Source organism: Orbicella faveolata, unplaced genomic scaffold, assembly GCF_042242905.1.
Source record: "Orbicella faveolata isolate gen_17 unplaced genomic scaffold, um_ofav_v1 contig_26, whole genome shotgun sequence".
Classification (NCBI taxonomy): Eukaryota; Metazoa; Cnidaria; class Anthozoa; order Scleractinia; family Merulinidae; genus Orbicella; species Orbicella faveolata.
The window spans coordinates 8,738,161-8,747,500 of record NW_028301554.1 but is presented as its reverse complement, the minus strand read 5'-3'; the positions used below and the strand labels follow the sequence as shown (position 1 = coordinate 8,747,500).

The 9,340-nt window shown below is 40.3% G+C and overlaps 2 protein-coding genes and 1 long non-coding RNA gene across 3 annotated transcripts in view; 1 reads left to right on the top strand and 2 right to left on the bottom strand.

Moving 5' to 3' along the window:
• Positions 1–9,340, bottom strand: part of LOC149108030 (uncharacterized) — a 46,686-nt gene that overhangs the window by 27,375 nt on the left and 9,971 nt on the right. The window lies entirely within an intron of this gene.
• Positions 2,211–4,964, top strand: LOC149108032 (uncharacterized). Its single transcript, XM_089295579.1, has one exon. The coding sequence runs from the start codon at positions 2,414–2,416 to the stop codon at positions 4,025–4,027; it is 1,614 nt and encodes a 537-aa protein (XP_089151705.1). The 5' UTR covers positions 2,211–2,413; the 3' UTR covers positions 4,028–4,964.
• On the bottom strand, positions 5,361–7,979 carry LOC149108031 (uncharacterized). Its single transcript, XM_089295578.1, has 2 exons — positions 6,745–7,979; positions 5,361–6,565 (listed from the first exon to the last, which is right to left on the bottom strand). The coding sequence occupies exons 1-2, from the start codon at positions 7,955–7,957 to the stop codon at positions 5,910–5,912; spliced, it is 1,869 nt and encodes a 622-aa protein (XP_089151704.1). The 5' UTR covers positions 7,958–7,979; the 3' UTR covers positions 5,361–5,909.

Sequence of the window (9,340 nt, the reverse complement as noted above, 5' to 3'; positions counted from 1 at the left end):
TCGAAAAGATTAGAATAAAAGAGCAATCAAGTGTTTTATTAGAGTGGTTTTTCATTTGAGCGTCGAAAAGTAATTGGTTTTGCATCACTTTGCTACACGATTGACTTAAAAATCTCGCACCACTTTCTTATTCAGTCACAAGTAAAAGCAAAACCAATGCTGCCCCGCTCTAACGCGCTTTCTCCCGTTTTACCTCTGCGTCAGTTACATGTTATTACTTCGATTTTGATTGATTCATTGTATTGTTTGTGTCCTTTGTGATTGGCGAGAGTGATTACTTTGGCTTTAGTTTTACGATACTCAATTAAAAACCGCTCTTGCTGTCAGTAAAACGGACTACAAATGTCAGTAGCCCGTTGCATTTTAAAGGCGATTTTTCAGTTGTTAGTGAAAATTTTAGTAATTTGTCAGTTGTCACTTAATCCCGCCCAAACCCCCAGTCTGATATGGATTGTTGAAAGAAAGCAAAAAAGTTAGCTCTACCTGCCCTCCGTAGGGAAGACTACAAGTGGGAAGGTACTAATAGAAGTGAGCAAGAGAAAATGAGGGACAGAGCGGGAGGCTCCCAGTCTAGGCCTTGGGATATGTCAATTCCGCTAAAGTTATTTTAGGGTTGTCGAAAACAGCGGGAGTGCATTTCCTTTTACGTCCGCATGATACCATTATTCTTTAGGTGATCAGGCAATGAAGAAACGGCGGTCCACGGGGAAATACGCTTTGTCGATAGAAACGCCTTTTACGTGTACATTAGAGACAGTTGGTATTTCTGGCTGGATAAATCAAGGTGGCAGATATATTTTTGCATCTCCTTGGGAATAAAATGGCACATGCCAACGGGCGGAAATGCAGTTCTGAGTGGTCAACAAAACGTTCCGGCGGAACACGTTATAAAGGTCGTGGCTGCTGTTATGGACTATGCACTGTGGCTTTTTCAAATGGAGTTTACAAGCCGATGGACTTCGCTATTGATGTTGGCAATGACAATGAGATTTTTTCCTCACAATGAAGAGAGAAAGCTTACATTAGTGCAAAGTAACCGAAGGTGAAGAAAACGTGGCATGAACATAATCAAACGAAGATGACACCTCCGTTTTTTCTGGTTTTCTCTGTTGGAAAAGCAGTCAGAAGAAGTTGTCCCTTTCGCTGAGTTCAGTGTACCTTAGTTGCTGGTTCAAAATCATTTTTTGGGTCGCTTGAATGCGAGTTATTTTGTCGTTGAACAGAAAAATTGTTTCTGTCGCTGATCACTACCGCGCTGTGAGTTGTTCTGTTTCTCTATGAATTCAAAATTATTTCTGCCCGGGTTTCTTTCCGTTATCGCTTCGCTCCGAGCCACAGGAGTTGTTTTGTCGCTGTATCAGTATTCACAGCTAGTTCTGTTGCTACATTCCCATGTTCGCCGCGTTGTTTAATTGCTGTGCCGGCATTCAAAATTACTTCGCTCGCTGAGCGCTACTCCAAGGTATTTGTTGTTGTATTCAAAATTATTTCTGTCACTGGTCGTCCCACCTCGAGCTGTTTTGTTGCTGGAGTTCAAGTTATTTCTGTCGCAGGTCGCTTCACGGTGAGCTATTTTCAATTTGTCACTGTACCGCTATTCAACATTATTTCTGTCGCTGATCACTTCGCTCTGAGCTGTTGTTTTGTTGAGTTATTTTCTAGGCTGATCGCTACACTCCGAGTTGTTTTATCCGCGCTGTTGAGGTTCAAATAGACTTCTGTCGCATGGTTGGGAATTGCTTTGTTGTGGTATAGTATTCAAGTTGATTTCTGTCCCTAATCGCTAGGCTTCGAGTTGTTTTGGTTCCTGGATTCAAAATATTTTAGTTACGCTCCGAGCTGTTTTGCAGCTCGGCCAGAATTATATTCTTCTGTCGTTGGGTTGAGAGTAATTTTGTCGCTGGGTTCAAAAATAGTTTTGCCGTGGGAACCAAAATAGTTAATAGCTAAGATTTCTATCGTCGATACGTTTAGAGGTATCAGGATCACTACAGCTTGAAACAGTATTCCATGTTATACATGTTTTCAAAATCGAACAATACGATACTTCTCTGCATGTTGTTATACAAATGAAAGCAAATAAATTCTTTCTTGTTGTCATCGCTGATTTCTTTGATTCACATTTTCAGGGGAAAAACTTTAATATTTCCTTCACCCAGCGTTTTCGTTCCAAATAGGTTGTGGTTCTTAAGGCGCTTCTACTGACAAAACGTACTTCCACGCTTAAAAATAGCGTCTTGCACTATTACTAAAAATAGATTTTGTCACATGAGATCCCATGAGACCCCCCGCACAGACTCAGACAAACATTTCGATCTGCCAAAGGCGAATGTATGTGCGAGGGCTGCAAGAGTGAAACAAAAATGAAGAAAATTTGGTGAAATCATGGAGTTAATAATTAGAGGGACAAAAAATGGTTTCTACCAAACACTGCTGTTGGGGTGAGTGTAAAACAGACTCGAGGTATCCCGACAAATGGACAAAATCTCTCAAAGAATTACAAGCATCGGGCAAGAAAGTCTTCATACCGTTCCCAAAACCGTCGCAAGACATCGCTAAGTGCAAGCGTTGGCTAGTAGCTTGTTCTCGGGAATTATTTACAGAGAAAAATATTACCAGAAATACTTATATTTGTGCTCTTCACTGGCCCGGAGAAAAAGGTCCCACGGCTGAATTTCCTGATCCGCTGAAAGCGAATCTAACACGAGCACAAGCGAGTCGAGCATGTGCTCCAAAGAGAAAAGCTCCGAGATCAAGGGCGGAACCAGTCACAAAGAAAGAAAAGTTACACAACAAAAACTGTGGCGAACAATTACTGGACTACTGTATACCGACTGTCGATCGCGAGTCACTAGAATCTAGATCGACGGTCGATGCCATCCTAAACAAACTCAACGAATCTCTAACCAATGAAGAATGTAATGCGACGCCACATGTGTATGAGCACTCTACAGGAAAGCTGGTTTCTGATCAAGGCTCTCAGACCTTGTATTCTAAATACGAGTTATCCGCAAAGGTCGAGACCATGATTTTGAAGAATGATGTTGCCACGAGGAAACCTCAGGCTCCCACAATAGTAAGTACTCTATCTTACGAAAACATCGTGCGAGATGCAAGTCTTATGAAACACTTCATTGCCCTCTCACCTCCACAGTTTGAGATTTTGCATAATTTTCTAGACGACGTTTGTCCTTTGGAGACCATAAACTATTGGACTAGTAAAGATTGCCCTGCAACGGAAAATGCAAGAACTGGCCCAAGAAGTGATTTTTCATCAAGGGAGAAGCTTTTTATTTGCCTTCTGAGACTTAGGAGAGGATTTACTCTCAAGACTCTAGCAGCTCTTCTCAGTACACCAGAAAGAAAAATTGATCCATCCTATGTACGCAAAATTTTCACCACCTTTCTTCAGCTGATGTATGTAACGTTTAGAGACATGCAACACTTCATGTTTCCTCAGAGAGCCCAACTCAGCAGGTTCCTCCCCAAAGTTTTCAAAACCATGAGGAAAATACGGTGTATTGTTGACTGTACTGAGTTTAGAGTAGAATGCTCCAGGAATTTTGCTAGGCAAGGGAACACTTTCTCTTCATACAAGCACACAAACACATTTAAGTGCCTCATTGCTGTAACTCCCAATGGCGGAGCATGCTTTGTGTCAGATTTGTTTGAAGGGGATATTGATGATGTTGCAATCTTCAAAGAAAGTGGGCTTATGAAACACCTGAAACCATATGATTTAGTATTGGCTGATCGGGGTTTTACTGTGCGGGAGCTCCTAAATCCACTCCAAGTGGAATTAAAAATTCCATCATTTCTGAAAGGAAGAAAAACTCTTAGTGCTGCAGAGGAACTGGAGACGCGTCGTATTGCTAAGGCTAGGATTCATGTAGAACGTTTTAATGAATGCCTTAAGCAGTTCAAACTTGTTGGTCGGAAAATTCCTTTGTCTCTGGCCCCTCTTGCAACTCAAATGGTAGTAGTTGCTTCATGCCTTGTCAATTTTCAGAACACCCTTTGTAAATAGAGTTTTAATACAGAATAGTTGTGTGAAGACTGATTGAAATTTGTACTAGTGCAAGACCACAAGATTAAACTCTCTCTGTATTGAGCACTGATGACTGTATATTGAGCATTTATTTTTATAAATCTTGAAAAAGTTATGGTAAGAAAGTTCAAAGAATATCCATACCCTCCCCATGGAATGTATGATGCTAAACAGGAATAATATTCAGGTTAAAATGATTCTAACCTAGTTTGATTCTCAATTTTCTCGGTCTTCTAACCCTAATTATTCATTATCCATGAATAATTAGGGTTAAGAGACAAAGGAATTTCATTTTAACCTGAATTTCATTTTGACCTGCATCATATACAAGGGGAGAGGCACTGTAAGAGTCGAGTGTCCTGCCCAAGAGAACAATACAATGTCCCCAACCAGGGCTTGAACATGGACCGCACAATCCGTAGACAAGCACATCAAACCATGATGCTACTGTGGCTCCCCAAGAGACATGGGTGGGTGGTTGGGGAGCAAAGCAAACAAAACTTTTCATTGGAGGTTAATTTGATATTTTCTGAAACAACACATTTTCTCCTTGTGATAATTCTTTTGCAAAAGAGGCTGCTGACCGGTAAGCAGATAGAAGCATTATAATGTAGTGGAAAAAAATTGCAGGCCTTGTATTTATTCAAAAGAACTCAAAAAAACCTCACCAGTTAATAGTAATATGCTGATGTCTCAGTTGTATTACATGTGGTTTAGACATTTTTTTCTTAGACAAGAAGCCTTAATTTAATGAAAAATCAAATTCCTATTTGTAAGGGACACAAAACAATATAATTATTCTCAATACAATTGAAAAGGGTAGCAGACAATTAACAATCCATTCAATTTGACATTAAATTATATTTTTTATACAAACAACATTTTGAAAAATAAAAGTTGTGTTCAGTATACAGTACTTATTTATCTGAATTTACAAGATACTTGTCAATGCTCTTTTCATCTATGTACAAAAGATACTAATAGAACAACGCTCTATAAAAAAATCCATATGGAAAATTAAATTTCACAACTCGTAAGATGTGGGTGTACAGCAATAATAATGTAATAGACCTCTCTCAATTCAAAATTCTTAAATTTTTGTGCCATGATTTAATTTAAATCTACCATTCTTGTCTTATAAGGTAAGTACCATGACTGTGCTACTTAAATATAGAGGAAATTAAGAACAACAAAATTTACAATCACCATTTACCCTTTTCATCAAACAATGTTCCTCACCAAGCCCTGTCCCCACCAACAGAACATCAACATGCTGCCACTGGACAATTATCAAATTGAAAACAGATGCTAAAATATGAATGGCAGCCCAGGAACAAAGCAAAAATATGTGTTAACAGCAATCCTCACACATTTTAACCATTAAAGCCCAAATATCCACATATAAATTCTCCTTACTGATGTACATACATTTTTTATGGTATTAGCCGTAATGGGTAATCATTTTATAAATTCTCATCAGCATCTCTTTGGATTAAGTATCATACTGTGAGAAGAACTTGTATGTTGGTCACTCTTGGCACTCAAAGAATTTTAAGAACAAAGTTCTTAGTCTATAGTACTTATCTTTCCTTTAGTTAGAAAAATCGTTACATTACTCTTCTGCTGATAATGCACAAGTATTGCAGTTAAAGATTTCAAAACTAAACAAACATAGCGAGTTGGTAGTACTAGTACACATGCTTTTTTACCTAATTTACAGTAGACCCAAAAAGAAATACTGTAAGTTCATGGGGAATTCTAAGTTTTTTTTCTTATGTACAGTCATCATGGAATAGCTTAATATTCCATTATGGTTTGAGTTCATGAAAAGGAACATTTGGGATCATATTTTTCCATTTACCTAACTACAATATACTAAAAAGCTTAACGAAAATCCCACTGGCTCATGAAACATAGCTGGAGAAACCTGGATTCCAGAGCCCTTCCTTGTAGATTCTTGCAGCCCATCATACATGTACCAGTTATTCTCAAAATAAACAATACAGATATAGTGCCCTCCATTCCAAAGTGTTACTCCATACAGTTTAAAACTTTTCCCAAATACTGAAACTGAAAGTGGTGTATTTGACAGTTTAAGATAACCTCCTCTGCTCAGTAGGTCAACAGAAAACACAAGAAATGATTTTAAATTCAACATCGAACGAGAGCTGCTCACCCTCACACCCGCACAATGCCATGACATGTTTGCATTGCCATTTTCATCTATTGTGACATCCTCGCTGAAGGGGGTTCCTTCTGAAGGCTGGCTTCCAAATTTCCGTCCACAGTTAGAATCTGGTGGTTGCAGCCAGTCATAAAGGGCATCCAGAAATGCATTGTTATTGATGTGCTGGGAGGGTTGTGGCAGTATTACTGACAAAGATTGGACTGTGTGTACTTGCAATGGGCAAGTATTTACGCAGCAAGTTGATGTGAGGATGCTTGTCAGGTAGGGACGGAAGAGCATCAAGACGAAATCCCCTTCATTACCATACAAATCCAGGGTACCAGCCACAACTGGAAATGCGAAATGGAAAAATTGCCATATTGATCATTTATATCATATTGATTATCCTTTTTTTTTTTTGCTTATTATCATGACTATAAACATTTTAACATAATAAGACTTCTGAACAAACACCCATGTTTGTTGTTAAATAAATTATCCTTATAAAAAAATAGTGAGGCATACATACCTTGCTGTTGTTGTGGTAGAGACTGCAGTATTAACAATTTTGCATCTGCATACTGGCCATCATCTATGAGCTTCATTGCTGTACCTATTGTATGACCTGATTCTGGGAGGTCCTCGAGCTTTACTTTGTTTGATTTAACTAGGGCTTGGAAAATAATTAGCCAAATATCCAAAGGACAAGTATTGGTAAGTGTCACTCCAGTACTTGTCAGTCCACCCCACGGAAAAATAGTTAGCTCATGATCTTGTTGACTAGCAGATTTAGGGTTACTGGCTGGACCAGTAACCGAAAGAAGGAGAGCTTCTGCAGCATTGATTTCTGCTTGGGTATATAAGCTGTCAGCAGGAAAGGGTTGTTCAGACTCTGTGACAGATACTGGCAAATCAGATGCTGTGGTTTCACACAGGCCAGGTAGGGATGCAGGTGCCACAGGTGTTACAAAGACTCTGCTCTTAGTCGCTGATACAGATGCAGGGGGTGCATTAGGTTCTACAGAGCCAACAAGTGATGCTGAAGAAGTACATGTGGTAGGGGTTTCACCCTCAAAGCATCTGTCAGGTGATGCAGGGGATGCATCAGGTTCCAGGGAGCCAACAGGTGATGCTGAAGAAGTACATGTGGTAGGGTCTCCAAATTCCAAGCAACTGTCAGGTGATGCAGGAAATGATTCAAAAGAATCCAAACAGTCAGCAGCCTCAGCTAAAACAAATGGCACTAGATCCCTGGGGACACGCATTTCAAAGATTTCTGGGGCAATAACACGTGTCCATAAGGCCGTGAGATTACCCAAAATCTCCTGAATGAGGGGTTCATCCCTTGGTATCCTTTCTACGTAATCAGGACCACTTGCAGCATGTAGAATAAAATCACAATACTTTCTGTCAGTGACGAGAAGGATTTGTTGACACTGATAGTAATAGGCATGTGAACGCTTCAGGATACACTTTCCATCCTCTACCTTAAAACACTGCCTGCTGAGAACACTTTTCACAACTGGGGAGGTGGGAGATGTCACTGTCTCAACACTGTACTGTTTCAAGAGTTTTAGAGATTTAATCTCAATAACAGTGTCACTGCCAACCAGACCATCAGGAGAACAGCCAAGGAATGGAAACTTGGGGTTGACCCAAAACCCTGATGGGTAGACTTTCACATTTCGGACCCTCTCGTACTTAAGTATGGCCTTTGGTTCACATTCAAGGCCATAACGCATCCAGTATGTCTGGATATGTTCTGACTCATGTCTCCAAATATCAGAAAAAATAAATTTGCTTGCTTCTATGACTGCATTAGGCTGACACTCAATGACAAGTTTTCCAACTTTGAAAGCAGAAAGACACCTAGATGCTGTCAATCTGCACCATCTTTTAGAGAACCATTTTTCAGATTTACTTTGTTCTTGTGTTCCTGGGATTTCCATCAAGGCTTTAGGCTTCAGATTTTTATGTAAGGCACTCACTTGCTCCAACAACACTCCTTTTCTCTCACAATCAAGGTTGTAGTCACCGTAGGTGTACTGGAGCTGAGTTTCCCACATTGAAACTCCTTTACCCTCAGCTTGTGAAAGCCATTGCAAATTACCCAGAAACTTGTTTATGTGGTGCACATTGACATTTCGATATTTAGCTGGCCTCGGATCGAAATCAATCACAGGCAAAATGGCTTGCTTTTTCTTTCCAGAGTATTTGGCATCGCTTAACCTCTTAGGATTTTTGTTCCTCTTCTTGCCTTTATTCCAAGAACATTCTTGGCTTGTGCATGGTTTTGTTTAAACCGTTCCGTGTTTCTGAACGTAGTCAAGTACATAAAATAAAACCGCTACAACATGACTACAACGTCCCAAAGACGAAGCCCGGCAAGGTTCACATGAGGCGTGAAGAACAGCGCCACTGTTCACAGATATAATCACAACAACATTGTGCGGTAGCTCTGTTCTCATCGAAGGCCAAACATGCGCTCTCACAAAATAGTGATCGGCGTTCTGCGTGTCCATCACATCGTGTACAAAGCCTGAATCTACGTACTTCCTTCCATTTTTCATTGGCTTATCGGTCATATGTCCCAGTCCGTCGTCGATGTCTGCTAGATCATTTGCAAGCGATTCTAACGCGTAGTAATACACGTGGTCGTAGTTAAAGAGAGAAGGAATGCAATGAGATGGAAAGGCCCGCCAGCCGGTCGACGGAATAAATGGCAGCGAAATCGAGCTTCCAGTCGCTTGTATCTGCGGACTTTCTTTAAGAACCTTGGCAGCGAACCATTTACCATTGTCAATGCTTGCATCGAGCGTGTGGTGATTCCCACACTTTATGCAGTCGCTCACACGTTTCACAAGGTCATCGCGTTTACCGCTCAGTTTTAAGCCCCTGCACTTTAACCACCGTTTTAGCTGGTCAACAGTGTATTCCTGTGGATCTCTGTCAAATTTAGAACCAGGAACGTCGTCGTCCTCGGTTAAAACCGTTAAAGATTGAAGCAAACTGCTTGCCATTCACAAATTTTCCCTTAGGATTACTCAGGATTTGGGTCTTTGATTGTCTGAGTCTCGAGGGGGGTCTGAAATTTCATGACGTCATTAGTGCAGAGCGCTATTCCC